The sequence below is a fragment of the Lygodium microphyllum genome, chromosome 10 (assembly GCF_053477565.2).
Source record: "Lygodium microphyllum isolate KBCC chromosome 10, Lygodium_microphyllum_v1.1.10, whole genome shotgun sequence".
NCBI classification, from domain to species: domain Eukaryota; kingdom Viridiplantae; phylum Streptophyta; class Polypodiopsida; order Schizaeales; family Lygodiaceae; genus Lygodium; species Lygodium microphyllum.
This window is the reverse complement of record NC_141144.1, coordinates 91,687,999-91,710,529: the sequence shown is the minus strand read 5'-3', so window position 1 is coordinate 91,710,529 and position 22,531 is coordinate 91,687,999. Positions and strand designations below refer to the sequence as shown.

At 37.2% G+C, this 22,531-nt stretch overlaps 1 protein-coding gene across 1 annotated transcript in view; it reads left to right on the top strand.

The window, feature by feature from the left end:
* Positions 1 to 1,944, top strand: part of LOC148030276 (uncharacterized) — a 96,858-nt gene extending 94,914 nt beyond the window's left edge. The window contains exon 10 of the mRNA XM_087686559.1: positions 1,517 to 1,944. Within this exon, the coding sequence (XP_087542685.1) occupies positions 1,517 to 1,580 (64 nt within the window). The 3' untranslated portion in view covers positions 1,581 to 1,944. The remainder of the gene's footprint in view (positions 1 to 1,516) is intronic.
* Positions 1,945 to 22,531: the final 20,587 nt, after the last annotated feature.

Genomic DNA, 22,531 nt, shown 5'->3' with positions numbered 1-22,531 from the left:
GCTATAGACAGTGTGGGCTTTGCCTTGTAAGTCGGGAGCATAATTGGACTTTACAGAAGGTTTTGGATACAAGTTTTGCTGTCTTAGGTTGGCTGTACAGGGTTGTTCACAGCTTTGTATACAAGTTTTGCTGTCTAAGGTTAGCTATACAGGGCTGCTCTTACACATTTTGCTGCAACCTCTTCTGATTAGATCTCCTGCACCATTTATCTTTGTGGCTTCTCCATGCATCTACCCTTACCTTTGACTTGGAAGGTTAGAGGTGCTAATAAGCATGGCATTGAGATACCCTACCATCTTGGAACACCTACTGTCCTCATTTTCTAATCATTGAAGAACTGCGAACTACATGACCTATAACTACTCGTTTCCCTTGCATATTCATTGTCAGCGTTTCACAGAACCTCTAAAGCTTTTTTGAAAGCTGGCTTGAAATGTCTTTTAGATACAGCTCGGAGGCTACATCATTTGAAGCAGACTTGGCAAATGGATTGCCAGTAGACTATAATTAGCAGAAATGGCAAGCTAGATTCGACCTAAACAGGGATTTCTTAAGTTTCAAAATCTTAAAGCTGTCAATATGAGGAGGCCCTTCTTCCTGTGCCACTTCACAACTAGCCACCTATAAAGTGCCTCCCATCATTTTCATTTAGCAGGGCTTATTGCATCCCTCGGGAAGCTCTCTAAAATGTAGTACATAGTCACACGAAATGAGAATCTGGAACAGGGAATGGGGGCAAGGGGCAGCCATGAATTGCCCCTTCCCTATGACTATATTGGAATACACCTGGGAAGAGTAAATAGGGATATGGAATGTGGATAGGTACCCAAAAAGGCCAGAGGTTTTCATATGTATGTATTTGCACGGAAACAGGAAATAGGGATATGGAATGTAGACAGGGACCCAAAAAAGGCCAGAGATTTTCATATGTATGTACTCACTTTTGAACATGCATATGACTTGCAGTCAATCAAGCTCTTGCGAGCAGTCCTTTCTAAAACCTCTGTGAATGCTGTTCTAAGCATGCACACAACTCACAACAGGGGGTTTGCTGATCATTCGGTGGTTTAGGAACTCAACATGGTTGAAGGATGAGCATGGGGAAGCTGTCCTTTCTAAATGACTGTTTGGGATGTAGTGGAGTCTATATCTTTTCATTCTGTTCTTTCAAAACTCCACACGGTTGAATGGCCAGCAATCGGCTAAGGCACTCTTTTTAGGGGGGTTTGTTGTTAATCTGGTCATTCAATGCTTTAGAACTCCACATGGTTGAATGGTCAGGATGGGGCATGTTCTATAATAAGCTTTCTAAAATTAACATACATTAAAGCTCAAAATGCCAGCTGATAATTTGCCTCTGATTGGTAACTAGTGCTTAAGTTGATTTAAAAGAAATATTGAAGTTCACAACGCCACCTGCATATTTGCCTTCTACATGGTAACTCGTTCTTTGGTTAAAATTAAAAGAACAGAAACAGCAGATACACTCTACTAAATTCTGATTGTCATATGCAGATTTTGCATAGGCGTTACGGTCGAACACACTTGGCAATATATGGACCTGAATGGGCTCATCTGAAGGATTGACTCCCATGTTTGATGGTTCAACATGTTTTATTGTTATGAAAACCAGCAACTTGATTAGGTCAAGTTCCAAAGCCCAATCTTCATCTCTGGTCAATTGTAACACTTAGCAATGACCAAATTGAGTTAATATAGTTGCCAGGATTTGTGCAGAGCTTTGTATATAAATCAGATATAACCCATCCAGAACATACGAAGCCAAAAGAATGACTTTGTACATGAGTCACTGAGAAAGACATAATGTCTGTCAATGTAGATCTTTTAAAAAAGGTCAACTACATGTTCAGATTACAATTAGGACTTACATTATTTGTTTTCAATGGGAAAATTCAAGGTATAGAAGTGCCACCTTGCTCAAATGTCTTATTAGTTGAACGACTCAAGCATTAAATTCATATTAATGATGGTTTGTGTGCGTGTGCGCATTTTTTCCTCTTTGGGTATTCTAGATCATGCATTGGCTAGGAAAGCTTTATTGTCGGTTGAATTTGTGCAACAAAGTCAAGCTTAGTCTAAAAGGCTAGCCACATTGAGCACTAGCATGTCCTTAGCACCTTTGATGATCGGACATTATTCCATTGGGAGGTTTTTGGATATTTTGAAGGCAAAATTCATGGCTATCCTTTGAGTGCGAGTCTGAAAAACATTTTGGTTGATCTAAAATGGACATCCAAGCAAACTTATCAAGCTAACCCTATGCCTCTTAAAAGTATACATTGGAATAGATGGTTTGAAACCTATCTAGTTTAGGGCGAGTTATGTAGAGCATACACATTGCAAAAAAGGGAATGACTTGTATCTAAGGTGATGTTGATAATGATGGATGTGATTTCTTCTGTTGTGTCTATTTGATATGGCTTGGGATGCATAATAGACCAGTATAAAAGACAATTAAGTAGCTTGTTAGACGTTTTGAACTAGTTTCTTCACCTTATTCACATATATGGTTGGGTAATTGGAGTTTGTAGCTTGATTTTTTTGGCCATCAACATGCCTTTGTTGTTGTACATGTTATTTGTTAGCATTGATGTCTTGTTTCTTTTGCTAGGATAAAGGATCGTGTAAGTGCTTGCTACGGTGTTTGGTATAGCCACTAAAAGTGATTTTAAAGTAAAGGACATATGAAGATGTAAACTTCTTTTAAATTGAGGTGGGTTTTATGGAGATGCTCGATTGGTGTTTTATTGCTTGGTAATCTCCTTGCCAAGACAAGGGTTGCAAATGCTATTTATAGATGTTGTTTTGCCCCAACGTGAACAATTTTTCATACTTACGGTGTTTCATTTTGAATAGAATATAACGTTTGAGGGTTCATTTTTCTTCTCATCAATTTGGCAAACATTTTGTTTGGAATTAGCTTGTTCAATCATCTTTTCACATTTGATGTGATACTTTTACTTTTTTGCACGGATCATGTTTTAGGTGCTTGTGAAATCCTACAATCATGTGGTCTTTGTTGATGTTGACTCCTTATCATTCTTAAGGAGATCTTTAAAGCATTGCTTTATATGACTAATATAGATCTTTAGTATATTAGTAGAGGTGAGAACTCTACTTTTCTCCTTGGATAAATACATGATGACATTTTGCAAAGCCACTAAAATGGTGGGGAAACACTTTTGAGGGTAAATGAACATGTAAACTTGCTTTTGAATTGAGTATTCTCAAATGGAGATGCTTGATTGTGTTGTTTCATTGTGTCTTCTTATCAAGAAAATTGTCTTTTATGATGTAAAGAGAGTGCTCTAGGCCAATTGAAGTAGAACTTGTATAATTGAACATCAATTGTTTAAAATTAAAATATTATGCTTAAAAATAAAAAGTACTTACAATGATAATTTCTTAATATAGGTATCTATATTTTAAACTCAAGTGGTCATAGTAATGATACTCTTTACATTAATGGCATAGGGTCTAGTCCACTTTACATGAATGGCATAATTGTGATTACATGATAATCGTGCTTAAATCTAAGTTCAAACCACAAAAAAGCTTGGTGCTTCAAACTTTCCTTTCATCTTGTTAACTTTTCTAAGTTCAAATCATAAAAAAGCTTGGTGCTTCAAACTTTACTTTCATCTTGTTAACTTTTCTTCTTCTCTCTTAGCCATGGATACAGAAATTCAGCCTTCAATAACACACCCATTCAAAGGCCATTCAAAGAAAAATGATTATTACTGTTATTTGTAGAGGTAGTTGGATCACCATATAATAGGCAAGATGCAAAAAAAGAAGAGGTGAGAATTGATTCATATTTACTTAGAAGTGCAGAATCAAAGATTTTAGACCTAGGGTAAGTAAGAGCAGTGTAAAAGAGATATTAATACAATATGCATTTATGCATGGAGAGTTGCATTTGCAACATTGAACCTCAAGTCTTCCAATGCATTGACCTAATTGTAAGTATTTAATCTGTAATATTTATCTTTTTACAGGATTCGCATTAAGTTCAATTATGATAAAATTCATTTGTTTACATATGTCTATTCGTCTAATCTTGAGAAATAATAGTCGATTGAGTTTATTGTTGATGCTATTAATGTCTTGCACAGTTCCATTGAAGGTGAAATGTCTGAAGATAGAAAAAAGATAGCTCGTAGAGAATGGGACATTCTTTTATGATCATTTCTATGTTGCTTCCACATAACATTGTCAATGGAGTGTAAGATCTCCATTTCTTTGCTTGTTTTTTCAATCTTTGAATGGCCTTTGCCAAGCCCAATCACTAGCGAACGCTACATGTGTAAAATATTTTTTGTGATACAAAAAGCATTGAAGCCTAATACCTCAAGTAGATTAAGCAATGCCACTTTGTTTATAACTATTAATGTTTTTTTGGATTTTTTTTCCAATGTTGAGATAAGGAGATCAAAGGGCATGCTCTTAGTGAAAGGTTAGCATTTAATCATGTCTCATAGCTTATTATTGAACGATGGGATATTAGAATAGAAGGATCGTTGTCTCTTTAGTCAAGATTCTTTATGGTACTCTTTTTACCATTCTTTATCATTCGTCTCTTTTTTAACCTTCTTTTCTTCTTGGATATCCCTCTTTTTTGGTAATTGAGCATTGTTGGTGTCCATATACTTCAATAGATTTGCTCTCAAATACCATACCTGTTTTAACAATCCCTAGAAAATTATATAAATTTGAATAAAAAGAATGTTAGTTTACCTTTATTTTGCAATGGTCTAGCTTTTAAGTATAATTCTACGTGAACATTTATTGGTTTTGATATTATCGTTATAAGTTTGTCATCATTAAGAAAAATAATACGAATCAATTTTCTAGCACTTGCAATTACTCTCTAGCTATATGAATGGCTATCTTCTTGATGAGGAGTTTGAAATGAACAACAAAGAGTGAATTTTTCAAGTTACTCATGGTAGTATGTATCATTAACTATTTAACATATTTTGATCAAGGATTTTACCACAACAAGTTTGTACTCCATCTTGGTACCTAGATCACGAGTCATTTAAGTTTATGCACTCCAACCAATCTTTTTGCATCCCTATATTAGAAATCATGAAACTTAGGGTACTTAGCAAATAACAAAAGTTCAAATGATGAGGAAGACCTTGAATTATTTAACTTGCATCTTAACATTTTCATGGCTTCTCTTCAAAGAATTAAGAAAAAAAATAGGAAGCTCATTGGAGTTTCTCTGCTTCTTTATCTTCTACTTTCTTCCTCTTGTACTCCTTTCATTTCTTTGTTTGTTCTTTTATAGCCCTTCCTTATTTTTTGTTGGTCTTGTATATCTTTCATGTGTGATATTCTCGGTTTTAGGGCTTTCTTCTGGCTTTGGCTTTCTATATGGTGGCACATCAATGATATTTTATGTTTTTGCATTTATTAGAGGGACTAGCTTAAGAATCTTAGAAAACTTGTATTTGAGCCTTCTCAAAAGTGACCATCTCTATGCAAGTCAATCTATATGTGTGAGCAAGACAAGTGTAGCTATCATTGAAAGAATTAATTAAAAACCTATATAGCCTCTTGGATGTAGCCAAGATATGTTAATCACATATCTCCTTGAAAGGTCTTTGAAATATGAGATTTGGGATTGTAAGTTTGAGAGCTTTCATTGCCTTTCTAATTTCCCTTAGAGATTTTATACCTTGAGAAATTCTTCTATTTGATTTGGCCTAAGAAGTTTGGCTAGCTTAGAGACTTGATGAAAATTTTTAGATAATTATCTGGGATAATATTTATCCTTCCTAGTAGTTGAATTTATTCTTTCCATGCTCAAAGTATTACGAAATAGAGAGAAATGTAAAATTTATAGCTGTATATTGACTTCTATTGTGAAAAGCAACTATGTTTATCAAACACAAAATTTGTCATCTAGGCTTTTGTTCATAGTATGCAAATTGTATTTTATATGATTAAATTTTAAAATGGATTTTTGGTAGTTTTACCAACATTTTGACTTATGAAACATGAAATCAAGCCAAAGACCTTGCTTTGAGAGCATGATATCGTAATTTATAAAACAATGTTTCAATTTTTTTTAGAAAACGAGATCTTCAACAGTTTTAAGCCTCTTTTAGTAGAACACTACTTTCAAATGGTTTTACATCAATTTTTAATGCAAGTGAAAAGATCAAGCATTCATCAAAGCACTAGGACATAATGACTAACACATTTGTCTTGGAACGAAGCTTTCCAACAATTGTTATGGATTTGTGAAACTTCTCCTAGTGGTTCATGTTGACTATTTGGATTTGAGATGGTGAGTGATGTCCTTAAAAAGGTTCGATACTTTCCAAAAAGGTGGTCCAATAGTTCTTTTTTCAAATTCCAATGACTACTTTGTCAAAAGTATAGACTTTTCGATGTGTTAATGACTCCCTCTATTTGTGAGGCACCTTTATAAGTCCTCTTTCCTTGAATAATTTATACCAAGTACTCTTGCTACACAACCTTATGCAATGACTTTCTTGAATCATTTCTACTAAGTAAGCAATCTAGATACACAACCCATGCAAGGACTTCAATCTCTAGCTACTAGGCACTTTAGTTTCAATATCTACCTACCAAGTACTCTAGCTACCATGCACTCCTACCTATTGTGTGTAAATAATTCAATGTTGGTTTTCATATGAGTGTGGATAATCTACTAGAAGAGAAGCAAAAAGACATACCAATATTTATTGAATCCCTCATTGTGGCAAATCTCCCATCCATTTCCATACTGAGGAAGGAGTTTCCATTGCTTAACCAGAACTTCATGGGGCTCAAGGAGGACTTCTATATTGGAGTCATTGTAGAGGCTAATTAGGATGAGAAAAACATTGTGGATGATACCAATTAGGAACTCTCCATGCCTTAAGAAAGCTATTGAGCACTTTAGAGACACTTCCAACTAAAGAGGATTTTTTGCAAACTCAAAGAAGAAGTTGGTATAAAGCATATGGGAAAGAAAGTGGAGAAGAAGATTACTATGGAGAATGTCATCTAGGTTCCATCAATTTTGTGGATAAAAGAAAAGGTTGCAATGGAAGAGAATACTGAAAATGTGAGCTCTAATTTTGTTTCTTTTTTACAATTTCTTTAATATATTGAATGTACCCCACAATCATTTTATCACTCTCTAAGTAGGTTCACTACAATATTGTGATTTTGACAATTGGACTACATATGAGCTTTGGACATAAAGTAAGAATATTTATAACAAGTAGAGTCTTGTATCTCAAATATATTGGTTGAAATAGTTGATGGACCTTCACATGAAGGAAGGGACTTCTACGTCTATCCATCATCGGCCATCTAGCTTCATAGGAGATTAAGTTTAAGGATCCTTTGCATCCTTTATTTTTGCTTGGTACTCTACCTGAGTCATAGGACACTTTTCGTATGGCTCTGCATGCTAATATCTCAAAGGATGGGCTAACATTGTAGGATGTTGAGAGTGCTCTCTTGATAGAAGAGGTGAACAGAAAGAATATAGATGTTCCCGTACATTACATGCTTTGACTACTATGAGGGGCCAATAGAATGAAAATAGCCATGGTAGAGACTCTCAAAAGGTCTCAATCTAGGACACGTGGATAGTATCGTAGTAAGTTCAATGGCTATAAGTCTAATCTTACTTGTGATTATTGTGGGAAAGTAGGTTACATTCAGTCACAGTGCCATAAAATGCATGAAGATAGGTGCAAGGAAAAGAGAAAGGGTAAAGTGTCTAGCAAGTCTAGCAAGAATTAAGATTGAGGAGATTAATGTGATGCAGCTTGATATGTCTACTGATCTCATATTGGCAGCCTCTTCCTTGGATGCTTCATAGCTGACTGATGCTTTGTCAGGATCATATACTTAGTGTTGGTTAATAGATTTAGGGGCTTCCTTCATGTGACCCCTCATAGAAAGTGGTTTCACTCCTATCATAGTATGACTGGATTTGTCCATTTGGGTAATGACCTAGCATTGGAGATAGTTGGTACTGATGATGTCTAGTTGTAGTTTTTGTTTGATTACACATGGAAATCTTGTTATTGCATGTGACGCTAAGTCTAGTACACTCTATCCCTTGCTTGTATGTGGGTTAGTTGACCATGTTTTGGCTAGCTGTTGTTGAATGCATGAACAAGATGATTCAAGAGAGAGTCCACCGTATGCTTAGCCAAGCAAGCTTATATCAACACTTTTGAGCTGAGGCAGTTATTACTACTGTCATATACTTGATTAACATGTCTCCTTGCACTACTATTGATTGCTATATTGCAGAGTAGGCATGGGCTGGGAAACTTTCATCATATGCTCATTTGCACATCTTTGGTTGTGAGGCATTCTGTCATGCTCCTAAGGACAAATGCAATAAGTTGAATCCTAAGTCTGTGAAATGCATCTTTCTTGGTTATGGGGATGCAAGTGAGATGGGCTATGGCCTATGGGATCCACAGGCTCGCTGGGTTATCTGTAGCCATGATGTAGTTTTCCATGAGAAAAAGATACATAAACAGCCTAAGTAGGTAGTTGAGGTATCTAGGGTGATCTTTTAGGAGGAGACTTCTGCTCCCATACAACTCGCGATAGTCTATGGTAGTTGATGCTCCCATGGCCTAGGATCCATTTCTTGTGTAGGATCAATTTGTTTTGAGATGCTCTACTAGAGCTAGATGTTAGCTTCTTTGAGCGCTTTACACCCTCCATGGATTATGTTATGGTGACAGATGCATGCAAACCTCTCTCTTATGATAAGGCCAAGCAAAGAGATGATAGTCACTCATGGGACAGGGCTATGCAGTTAGAGTTTGACTCCTCATAGATAAACCATACGTGGGATTTGGTTACTTTGCCTAGTGGTAAGAAGGAATTGCCATGCAAGTGGGTATGCAAGTTGGAAAGTATCACTAAATGCCCCAAGCCAGCTTAAAAGGTACGATTGGTAGCTATAAATTTCAAGTAAGAACATGTTATTGACTTCGATGAAGTCTTTTCTCTTGTGGTCAAAATGACAACCCAATGCTTGGTACTAGCATTGGTTGCTCAGCTAGCTCTAGACCTTTATCATATGGATGTAAAGAAGGCTTTTCTACATGGGGACTTGCATGATGAGATTTATATGCAACAACCTAAGGGCTTTGAGGAAAAAGGCAAGGAACACCTAGTGTGCAAATTGAGAAAGGGCCTTTATGGCCTTTAATAGGCACCTAAGGAATGGTACCGTAAGTTTGATGCTTTTATACATTCAGAAGGATATAGCCATAGTGCTATGGATCTGTGTTTATACATGAAGAAGGCTCATGATGGCAACCTTATGATTTTGGTACTCTCTGTGGATGGTATGATTATTGCATGGTGACAGCTTTATCTAGCAAGCTCAAGTTATCCTGAACTTAATGCACCCTAAGGTTGTGGTGTGGGGGATGTGGGCGTAGGGGGTGAACCCCTAGGTGCGATGAGTGTGTTATTGTGCTTCTTCTTTTCTTTTATTTTTATTTTTTTCTTTAAACTGTAGAATTATAAGTTGATAGGAAAGACACTAATCAGGGATAGGCCTACATGCATGCTAAAGGCATCCATACTAACCATATATCCTTTTAGTCAATTGTGTGGCTACAATTGTGATTCATGAAAGAAGGGATGTGTACACAAGGGAGCCTACTATCCACCATATCTTCTAGTAGCTCCATACAATGAGGTAGTAGTGTGGCTCCAAAATGGAGTCATATAATTTCCACCTAGTCAATGCTTGCATTCACATCAAAAAAGATTGGTGAAAGTAGTTCCTCATATGGTGAGATAGGCTTCCAAAGTAATGTAGTGAGGAGTTGAAGATAGTTGCATGTTGTGATAAAGGATGGACCACGATGGTTAGTGAATCTCCAGACAAATTGGGTAAAGGATGGGATGAGGTTGAGGGATTGGAATAAGTAGGTCTTTTTCTTTTCATTGGCTCTAACATTTGGAATTTCGAGAAAGTTATACCATGTTTTCCTTCCTTGTATGCCATGTCACTTGAGTAAAAAATGGATTGCTTGTCATTCTCCATAATGATGTATCTCCATTCTATCTAACTTGGCCAAGCTTCTCACAGTTTCATGGTAAGGTATATGCTCTTGCTGCCCATGTCTTCTACCTGTGGCTTGAAAATATTCCTTAAAAGCCTCGACGTCAAGTTGCCTTGCCCCCTTCTTTGCTATGCTTTTGTTTGGCTACTTGAATGATCACTTATGCTGCACATAAGGGAAAAGGCTCCTTAAACATGTCTTTTTCATCCACTTTGAAATCGAAAATCACTACACTATTAGACTCAATGCACTCGATATTTCTATATTGCCTCTTTAGGGTTTACTTGCTCTTCTTCTGATAGAAGTTCAAATGGGAGGGGAAATTTTGTGAGCTTCTATGGTTGAGACTTTAATTACTAAATCATGGCTTCATAAGCCTCTTTTTTTTTTGGGGCTTCCTCTATTGGTTGCACTATTGATTCTCCAAAATTAAAGTCTAACAAACCACAAAAATCAGTGGGGTGATGTGATGGTGGCTAGTGGCTTAAGGGCAATAGGAGATTTTGGAGGACTCATTTCTAGTTTCAAGAGCCCTATTGCTTTTAACTCTCTCTCTCTCCTCATACCAATTCTCTTCCAAATGATAGATCAGATCTTCCTTGGTGTGCTCTATGGCTAGCACATTGATCCCTTGAATTTGTTCCAAGCCTTCTAAAGTTAACATTGTACAATACTATGCCCAAGTTAGTAGACATCTTCATGAGGGTTTCTTCATAGAACTTCTGCATTTGACTTTCTATCGAATTCACAACTCCAATTAATCTAGTGGCTATAGTTTCTTAGAGGGTAGCACATGGAATATTCCACACTCCCTACATTTGTTGATGTTTCTGTTTTTATCTTTCTCAGAGTGTTGTTTTTGTTATCTCCTGTGATAGTTGGAGCTTGGCATATGTAAGTTGGCGGTTCATCTCTTATAATTGTTATCGCAAATCTATCATCTTTGCCTTTCTTTCCTAAAGGATGGGGTTACACTCTTGGAGTTGATTTTGGAGGTCTTGTACTTGGCCCTATGACTAAATGATGAATTTATTGTAAGCTTTTTGTGTCTCATTTAACTATTCTTGAGATTCTTGCCTACTTGCAAGAGCTTCTAGTTTCTCCTTGTTGAGCTCCTTATAGAGTTTTTGCAAGGTTTCAAGAGCACCTTTCATGATTTCTTCTGCAATTTTCTCTTGAGACTTGGTGAGCTCATCTTGAAGAGCTTGCCTCTGCTTAGTCTTCTCATGAGAGCCTTCCATGGTCCTAGCTTTGGCCAAGTTAGCAACTTCTATTTGCAATTCCTTGATGGTGACTATAAAGCTTTGTATGATTGTTAAGTCTACATCTTATAATCCTTTAACCACCTTATTTTTGCATGACACCATGTTTCACCCAAAATTGATACTTGAGGGGATTCAAGGATAGGCTATACTATTGACATCTCACAAAGATGAGCCCAAGTTTCTCAAGATATTCCTCCCAACTAGAATGAACACAAAATTCATTAACATATGCTCGATCCACTACCACAACATGTATTTAAAGATGGTGCACATGAGTCATTGGAAGGTTGTTGGGGAATTAGTAAGCCCAAATGGCATGATGATGAATGCAAACATCCCCCACTCATTAGTAGTGTAAGCAATTTTGGTCTATTGTTTGGATAGACTTGTATTTGATTATGTCTTGAAAACCCATGTAAGAAGGTGTAGGCCTCCTTCCATGCTACCAACTTGATCATATATGGTTTGTGTATGGCAAGGGATATTGATCGCTCTAGGTTGCGGCATTTACTTTCTTGTAATTGGTGTGCATTCAAAACTTTCCATTCTTTTTAAGCACTACAACAATTGGTGATATCCAATTAGTATGCTCAATTTTGAAGATGAATCTTACTTTTTTGTAACTTCTTGATTACTTCCTTGACATGGTGGCATATCAAGGATTCATTGTGTATGGTCTTTGCTTTCATCTAGCTTTAAAGGAATTGTATATGTTAGGAATTGTGGCGATACACCCTTAAGGTCAAAGTAGTTCCAAGCGAACATATCTCTATATTCCTCGAACAAGTTAATAAATCGTACTTTTTCCTCTCTACTGAGGTCCTCACCAATTGGGGGTTCCTTAGGCTCTACAATATTCATATGTTGGACCCTCAATGGGTGCATTGTATGTGCCTTAGAGCTTTGTTGAAGTAAAACAACTATCCAATCACTCTTTTTGAACCTTATGAATTGTGTGGATAGGTCACTTGGTTTTTTTATTATGAGTTTCATACTCATCATTGTAGTTAGTGCACTTTAAGTAATTTATCATCGGATGGATTGGGAGTTTGGTTTTAGATTTAGTAGATTGGGTTGGTTGGGAAAACTCAAAGTTAGAGTCATTGTTTCCTTCTATGTTGGAGTCAGAATAGGTGGTGTTCTCCTAGAGTTATCCTACATTATCCTCCACTAGTAATACTCTAAGGCCTTGACATAGGTCAATGAGCCGATGGCCTATTTGTTCGTAATGAAGTACCTTGAGGTATACGAGCCATTCTAGTTACAAATTCAATCATACAATGCCTTTGTAAATGAGAAGACTCTTAGTTTTAGAGGGTTTGGGGTCCACACAGGTGTTCTCACAATGATGCAGCCTCAGAATCCATCACTTCCTCAACATTTATTCCTTAATCTTGTATCAAAGAGATGAAGAAGTGATTATGAAATTCAAACAAGACTTGTTGCAAGTTCGTTCATTTCCATGTGGAGTTATTTATTAATTCTTCAAAAATAGTTAGATTAGTATTTGATTGATTACAAAAGCACGATCTCCACTAAGGATTTTATGCAACATAAGCTTGTCTATTGGGGTTGGGTAGCCTTGGAAAGTGGTGGGTGTTGAGTCAAGGGCCATAATAAAGAGAGGCAATGAAATAGGTTCTATGAAAGGTTCCATATAGTAAGGGTTGAAGTATCTTGTGCATCCTTCTAACCCATCACTCATGGGCACAATGATCTTTGAGCTCCTCAACGAATGGAAATGCCAAGGTCACAATAATATGCATCCAATCCTTCTCATCCTCAGGGGAGGGAATATATCTGGCCAAGGACTAAGAGGTGAGAGAGTCATTAGAGTCTCCTTGTAATAGTGTAGAGATATTGTTTAGGTCAACTAGTGATGTTTTTTAAGATTCCATCTTGATGCAGACTACCTCCTTCCTATTTTTGAGGAAGACTAAACCATTGTCCCACTCTTCAATGAGATGTGCCTTGCACATCCATGATCTACCAAGCAAGAGATTATAGTCAATGCCCTTTATAATAACAAAGTTAAGCATGAATTGTACCCCAATGATCTTGATTGGCCAATCCCTTAGCACTTTCAAATGGTCTACTTTAAATCCATTGGCTATAATCAAGTTAAAGTGCATATGTTCAATTGGTAGATTTCCTTAGGCTTGGAGCATGCTTTGGTTAACTATACTCACATTGAATCTAGTGTCCACAATTCCTCACTAACTAATGTCATCAAGGGTTTCCACGAGAAGGTGCTCAGCTCCTTCCTAGAATGTGTTAATTCCTATGGCACTTAGGGTTAAGTTGTGGGATGTGGTAGTGTTTGCTTCTTCTATCCAATATTTTAATCCCTGCCAAATCAATGGACTACCTTTGAGTAGAATTTTGAGTAGAATAGTAATCTTTATAGATGCAAGTGCTCCAATAGGGTGGGTTCGATGTTCTCATACATAAATTGCAAGCGACTTGCTTCAGGAATGAAAAAATTCAATGTTCCATGGGCTATTGGTCAATTTGATGTTCATTTCTGATTTCATCTAGTGAGCATGATTTCACTAGAAGAGACGTTGGGGATATGCGAGACAAGCTTGGAATGTTGAGGATTTCATTAGCTTGCTCTTTTTGCAACCCTAAATGCATCACCTTTACCTAATCTTTGACTTTGTCAATTGTAGCTAGCTACTAAATAGGGCCGGGATATGAGTTATTATCCTTTGTGAGGCTTTCATCAACAATCACAAAGGTGCTATTGTATCACTTTTGACGTTAGAAGCAATAGCTATTCGTGGTGGTGCTATTGAGAGTCCTCCACTCTTAAGTTTGAGTTCAAATCTTTTTCTCCTCTTCTTGGTGTTCTTTTTGCTAATGATTGATGCAATCAACATTGTGAGACCTTCAATGTTTACACCCCATGCACATGCAAGGGTGTTGGGTATGTAAGTGTGAGGCTCTATGTGTGATGATTTAGTCACAAGGGTGTTTGGTGCAGGAATGTGTTGTATTGTTTATGCGCAAAGATCAAGTGAACATGCAAGGGTGCATGTATTAGGGTCAATTGCACACGTTCAAGGTTCTATGCATACGTGTGAGTATACAAGTGCAAGGTTATGAATGCAAGGGTCTCTGTGTTGTGTCTATGTGCACGTGTGTAGATGCAAGTGCAAAGATTAGAGTACAATGGTCTTGAGTGCAAGGTCTTATGTGCACGTGTTTATGTGTGCATGCAATGACCTATGTGCAAGGTTGTGTTGTGTAGGGGTGTTCAAGGATTCATGTACTAGGTGCATGTGTCTATGTGCATGTGCATGGATGCACGATGGTATGTGCACATGTGGGGGTCTATGTGCATAGCTACATTCAAGATTCGACCACCTCTTTACGCTCTCCTCTCTCTTCCACCTTCACAAGTGGAATTACTAAGTGCTAGGTTGGAAGTGGAACTCCCCCCCCCCCCAAACTTTCCTTGAATGCATCACTCTCTCCCAATCATTACAACACCACCAATCTCTTTCATTCAATGCATCATGGATCCACACCTCCAAATAATGATAATCAATAGTTTTAAAGTAGTTGCAATATTTCACACAAGGATATCACCTTCTGAGATTGATGGCATGTTGCAACGTTTATTTTCCTGCTTGTGTGGATCTCCCTTTCCCTCAATAGCTCTTCCTCTTCTTCACAGCTCTTGCGATGGTGATTGCTTTTTCCTTCTTGAACTTGATTGCTCTTCCTCCTCTTTGCACTATTAGAGGGGTGATGATAATAGAGATGATGGTGAGGCATAAGAGGAGAGTATGGAGGGAAAGGGAAAGTGAAGAGAATGTTAAGGTTATAATTGTGGATATGGTGTAATAAGTGGGCAAGAAAGCTAGATGTTGTGGTGGAAGTAGGGGGGGGGGGGGGGGGTTTAAGGATGGGAGTGTTGGAGGGGTGGAGAAGGGAAAACTTGGTGCACTTGGTGGCAACTTGGTTGTAGCATTGACAAAGATTGTGCCTATCCAATATGGAGTTGTTGATTGCCTCTAGGCCTAGTGTCATGCCATTCCTCCTTATCGATTTGTGTGAAGGCAAATCTATTTGTAGTTGACACGCTCATTCCTGTCATTACCCGTTCAATTATCACATGCAGCCATCAACCAATGAACTCTATCAAGGCAGTCCAATTCCATTGAGTGCTTATTGTCCCGCTATGGAGTAGATCAACTATCAGGCATATGGTGTTGCCTTCATTGCCTGATCTAGGCTAAGGCTAAACCTATCCTTTACTTTTGCTTGTTTTATCTTGATTCTTTTTCTTTTATTTTTACAAGTGCAGCTATGTGACATTTTGTAATGATCTTTTTTGTTATTTTTTTGGGGTTAAAGAAGGAAAACATAAGCGTACACCCAAAATTGAAGAGAAGATTTTTAAGAAAGCTTAAATGTTTGAAAGCTTTTAGGCTTTTCAAGTTTGTAAACTACAAAAGCTTTAAAACACTTAAAGGAAAGATTTGAACATTGGGAAGCCTTAAGCCTATATAAAGGGGGGAGAGTTAAGTAGTATGGGCCATTCTCTTCATTATGAAAGTAATCTCTTATTTGAGGAGAGAGGAAGGTCATACACAAGTGTGTGGAGATGCATGCGCCAGTTCCGCAGTTATCGCGTTTGCAAGCTAAAAGATTAGATTTAAATGTTCATCGTTCATTCTTTTTAGGATTAGTTTAAACAATTTTGTCCTTAGTCTGTTTAGTTTATTAAGGTTAGATTCAAATATTCGTCATTTGTTATTTTTAGGATTAGTAAATAGTAGTGAAATGAAAATTAAAGAAAACAATCTTTTGAACGCATGGTGAAAACAAAAGCGTAACAAACTTTCGAACATACTGAAAAAAAAAAACGTAAAACTTTAACAAACTAGCTATTTTGAATGGACGCGGGAATGTCACATTCTTCCATAATTACTTAATTATGAAGAGATTTGTGCAACTCTTCGACGTGCTATATAGCATGTTTTCTCATTTCATGTCCTTCGTATTTTTAGTTTGTTAAGGTTAGATTCAAATCTTCGTCATTCATTCTTTTTAGGATAAGTAAATAGTGGTGTAACAAAAATGAAAGAAAATAATCTTTTGAATGTATGGTGAAAACGAAAGCGTAATGAACTTTTGAACATACTGAAAAAAACAAAAACGTTAAACTTCAACAAACCGGATATTTTAAATGGATGGGGAGAATGGCATCTTCTCCCATAATTATTTAATTACAAAGAGATTTGTGCCAACTCTTCAGCATACTATATAGCATGTTTTCTCATATCATTTAATTTTTTAATTTTTTTGAAGTAGTGTTATTATTTATTTATTTCATTTATTTATTTTATTAGAATTACTATTAAGAAAGAAAAAAAATCATAATCCTTGCATGTAAAAAAAATAAACTATCTTCAAAAAAATTACAAAGTATAGCATGCTTTTCTGTGAATAAGTGTATTGTAGTTTTATGACAAAAACATATTGTTCTCATTAGCATCAATGGATGCTACGAAGAAACAAAGTCACAAGGCATCCTTCAGGACTTCTAGAAAAAGGAAAACTATGGCTTCTAGAAAAACATCACTAAAACTATTTAATGCTGCAACTTGGTACAACATAAACAATTTGAATCATCTTGGGCAATAGAATGTGAAAGCATCATTGGAAGACTAACAATATCCACATCTTGTGGTATAGTCACAATGCAACATCATGCTGTCAACTTGCAAAAGAACGATCCATCTATAGAAGAAATACAAGTTATAATGGCTTTGTCAAGTACTATTCTCATCCTTGCATGCCAAAAACATGGAGTCAACATGATAATAACTAAATGCCGACCATGTCTTGCGAAGAAAGAGAGAAACAAATACGTTGTGTCACTCTTACCAAACTACACAAAACAAATTCTTCTCAATGCAAAGTTGTTACAACTTTAACTATTGAGCATCATTGATACATCCATCTCTCTGCAAAATGACAAGAGCGATTGCAAACTGAACCTTGGACTGTTGATCTATTCTCAATAACCCTCTAGTCTCTTGGAATGATGGATCACTTTCGCAGCCATCTACTAGAATTGACTTGACTACATCTAATATTGCGGATGTGTTTGCTTTCAGCATGCTACGTAATCCATTGATCTAGAAGTGCATGGCTATAACAGAACATCCACATCCAAGGACATGACTTTGCATCCTTAACAGGAAATCCATCGAAAGGATTATAGAGCTCCATCGTGAAAACTCTCCATTCAACCCAATGCTCCAAGTAGATCACAAGAATGAAAGATGTTATAGTTTGCACAAAAATGTAGCCGGCGAGCCAAGCCGACGATAGGCATTTCAAAGAGCGATTAGCACGAGTTTGCATGCATCATATTATAGAATAATAACCATCTTGTTAAAAGAAAAAATATGTTCAGGATGGACGGCTTGCCTGCAAGAACCTCACCCTACCTAGATATCACCTTGAAAAATGCAATATTTCCGTTCTTATTCCCACTTGGCTATGGTGCCTCAACCAAAAGAAATGTGAACGTTCAAAATAAGGATCAGTGACTCGAAATACGTATGTATACATATTCTCCTTTCGACATCCTCCATGTATTTAAACAATGCAAAAACTTATCTACAAAAGTACTTCGCTTTGAAACACGATGCATGTCTAAACACCATTAGTAAAACTGCTACATAACAAACATGTAAGAATTGCATATAGAACTTCAAACTCCTTACTAAGCTGCACATGTCAACCTAGTTTCAAAATGACTTAGATAGAATTAACAAATCCTAGGGTTATCCTTCATAGGCCTTGTTTGCACCCAAATTTCTTTCCCTATTCCCATTCCATGTACTCTCCTTGTCTTTTTCCCACGAGATGTGCTACTCAATGCATATTGATAAATCCTCGTGATGATCTCTTATGTTCAATGGCACTCTCTTATGTTCTAATAAACCCACATGTTCCACGATGTTCTCTTATGTTTTTACACTCTTAATAAAAAAAATTGAGCTACCTTTTTAATGTTTCAACCACCTTAAACCACATCAAACTCAAAAATCCTTATTCCTTCTACTAAAAGAAATGAAATATCTCTCCTTAAGCATGAGAACAAAAATCTAGAAGCAAAATGTTTAAAATAAGAGTTTAGAACAAAATCTAAGCATGTCTTCAAGTACAAGAACAAAACCTAACTCATTATGTGTGTTTTGGAGTTGGCAAGTGTGTGCCCTCCTATTCGGCCCCATAAGGCATACAAGAAACTATGTGGTCCATGTGTCCTTGGTCTTGGTAATGGAACCAAAATGTTGGACAACACGCACTCAACATCTTGGGACTTGGGATACACTCCTATTATTTTAGAAGCTTTCACCACCATGAAAGTTGGTGACTCTAGCTATTACCTAGTCTCTCACATGCAACAAATGCTACAATCTATTTGTAATGAGCAAGCATGGCATACCTCTAAACATGAAGGATGCATGTTGCTAGCTCCACGATTTATGTCGCACTCCCATAGTTCTTAACCATCTATGGCCTTTGACATGCATGAGAAGAGCATGGTTGAGGCATGAGAGAGTGCTAAAAAAGAAAGAGAAGGCTTCACTCTCACTCTCTTAGCTCTCAACATCAACCTCTCACACACACTCTCTCAATGACAAAGAAGCAAGCTGGGAAGAACAAAAGTTAGCGCACATATCAATAGCATTTTTAATTATTTTTCATCCTTTTTATACAAAAACTTAGGGTTAGGGTTTTCATATCCCCACATCCAACCCTCTTTTTGGGCTAAGTGACTAGTCTTCCCTTTTGCATGCATATTTATCACCTTTCCCTACATTTACCTAGTTTGTAAATGCTAATAGAAATATTCTAAATGCAAAATTTTCATCTTTCCCTACATTTACATAGTTTGTAAATGCTAACAAAAACATTCCAAGTGTAAATTTTCATCTTTCCCTACATTTACATAGTCTGTAAAGGCTAATAGAAATATTCTAAGTGCAAATTTTCGTCTTTCCCTACATTTACATTGTTTGTAGAGGCTAACATAAATATTCTAAATGTAAATTTTCACCTTCCACTATTGTTGCACAGTTTGTAAATACTAAGGGGTTTATTCTTGATGCAATTGCTTGTTTATAAGAAACTTAAGATGATTTACCCAATGCAATGCAATGTTATGCAATTTATCTTAACTTTGAATTAGAAAACTCTAATTTAATAACCTTTACACATTCTAGCATTTCCTTTCATTACAATTTATTTATCAAATTGAAAATTCTTTATTTCTATTCCTAGCCATGTATTGAATGGATGTTAATTTATCAAGGAACTTGGTCTTGTATCACAATGGCGTGTTGACTACGTTCATGATCACATTGGTAGCTCCTGTGCTCCTTGCTCCAAAATACCACTTCTTCAAGGCCATCACAAGAAGACATCCATGGCAGTAGCTCGCTCTTAAACCCTAAACGGTTTGGCAGTTCCTTGTGATATCGAGACTTTGCTAAGAGAGGAATGACTTGTATCAAGGTAGTTGAGACCCTTGCAAGTCAAAGTCGTGCTCCCCTTTGTGATTCTCTTCCCTTCTTCTCCTCCTCTTCTCTTCTTCTCCATCTATCCACTTCTCCTTCTCTCTTCTTTCCCACTTCCTCTTCTTCTCCTTCTCTTCTCTTCTTCTTCTTCCCTTCTCTTCTTCTCCACCTATTCACCTCTCTCTCTCTCTCTCTCTCTCTCTCTCTCTCTCTCTCTCTCTCTCTCTCTCTCTCTCTCTCTCTCTCTCTCTCTCTCTCTCTCTCTCTCTCTCTCTCTCTCTCTCTCTCTCTCTCTCTCTTTGTGGCACTAGCCTAAGCCTTAGGCCAGCCTTGGCTTTATAGCCTATGGCTATAACCTTGTCGAGTGGTGCTTCTTCATATCTTCTTGTGTTCATTGATGAAATCCTCTCACCGATAGTTTGCATTGGATTTCTTGGAATTAACACCTAGTAGTTTGATGATTTTGATGGTCAATAGCAATCGCACAATCTTGAGGTTGAGAAGGTGGTGGAGCATCTAGATGAGGACAGTTTTTTTTACGATAGTTCATCCATAGATCTCATATTTTTCTTTCTCAATTTTTTTTCTAAGGTTTTTCAACCTTAAAATCCACTTGCCCCCTTAATCCCCCTTCATGCGCAAGTTGGCGGTTCATTACACTTTAGTAGGTGCTCAATGAAGATTGTGGACATTGGCTCCCATATTTTCTCATTAGCACCGTAGCCCTTCCAAATGTACAAGGTATTCAAGACTTCCACAAGAGATTCTAGAATCAAGAATAGACTCTTCATACTTTGGGTGTCCCATGATCTCAATAAATGGTGGTGGTTGTAGGTTCCTCCCCCTTATTGAGGATATATGGCAAAAGGCTTCGAGATGGAGGTAGGGAAGATTGGTCAATTCTCATGCGGATTGTGGTAACTACAGACAATAAGTGACTAGATTTACTTGCCATATTGATCGAGAATGGCCCAAGTATTTGATAATTCATTCTCTAGGAAGGGTGAGAATAGCATAAATCTTGATCTAAAGCCATAATTGATATCCAATGTTGTAAGTCGGATGTTGCATTTGTTCTCAATCCGCATTGTCTTTATATCTTTCTTGGGCTTGTTGAATTCATGAAACTCCTTATGGATATTTCCAATTAGATTCATAGCTATTGGATTCTTCACTAGGTGACTTGAATAAATATCCATTTTAGGGTGACTTCCATAGTTGGAAAAGAATGGAGTCTTCCTAGTAGAGGTATGACTAGCATTATTATATGCAACTTCAACCAAAGGAAGTAAATCCACCCAATTATGCTAGTATTGATTGTAAATTGGAGATATTGTTTCAAAACTTGATTTTTTCTTTCTATTCATCCATTATTTTGAGGGTAATTGACTGAAGAGAGGTTAGTTTTGAAACCTAGAATCTTGAAGAGACTTCTTTCAAAACTTATTGTAAAATATAATCCTCAATTTGAAACAACGTCATTTGAGAACCCATGATAATAGTAAATGTATTTAAGGAAACTTTGGGTCATGCCTTAGTGTGCCTTTTTAATCTCGCAACCATCACAAGAATGGAATCCAATCCCTTTGAAGAAGGTAGATCAATTACAAATTCCACTAATACATATGAACAAGGGTGATTAAGAATATGCAATACGTGGAACAACCCATGAGGTCAATGGAAAGGGACTTTGGCTATCTTTCAAGCATCACATGTGTGTACAGAATTTTTTGTGTTTGCTTTTTTCCAAATAAAGAATAAAGCGGTTGGACAGCCCAAGAGTCAAGCTGTGACCAAATACAACGTCTAATAAAGAAATATTTAAATCATACACCCATGCGCATACAAAATAATAAATATTTGTCAAGCGCTTCAATAAATAAGTGTGCCTAAATAAATATTAGCGCCACGCCTTTAACGCACTATAAGGATATGGAGGTATAACGATGGTAATTCACGACGTAAAATGGTAGTGTCGTAAATAGCGACGCAAATACCGATGATACTCAGATGAAAAAAACACGGGCCAAAACTCGAGCGTGTTATTTTGTGCGCATACACGAAAGAGAGAGTGAACATCTTGCATTTGAGAGGGAGAGGGAGAGAAAGAAAGAAAGAGGGAGAAAGAAGGCTTCTCATCGCCGGCGCTGCCGTTCGCGAAGAAGAGAAGGAGGTGTATTGAGGGCGAAGAGAAGCTGCCGTCATGAAGAGGAGCCGCCAAACCCTTCTTCGAGCCTTTACAGTGAGTGCATTGTCCATTCTTGCTTTGCTTTTGTGTTTTCTCTTTCTCTTTTACTTGTTTTTGGTATAATTCATGTGTATTGAGAGAGGGAGAGAAAACGAGAGAGAAAGAGAGGGAGAGAGAGAGGGAGGGAGAGGAAATGAGAGAGGGAGAGGGAGAGGGAGGGAGAGGAAATGAGAGAGAGAGAGAGAGAGAGAGAGAGAAGAAGAAGAAGGAGGGGGAGAGGGAGGGAGAGGAAATGAGAGAGGGAGAGGGAGAGGGAGGGAGAGGGAGAGAGGGAAACATTAAACATAATAGGGAAAGAGAGAAAGAGAGGGAGAGGGAGAGGGAGAGGGAGGGAGAGAGAGAAGGAGGGAGAGATTGTTGTT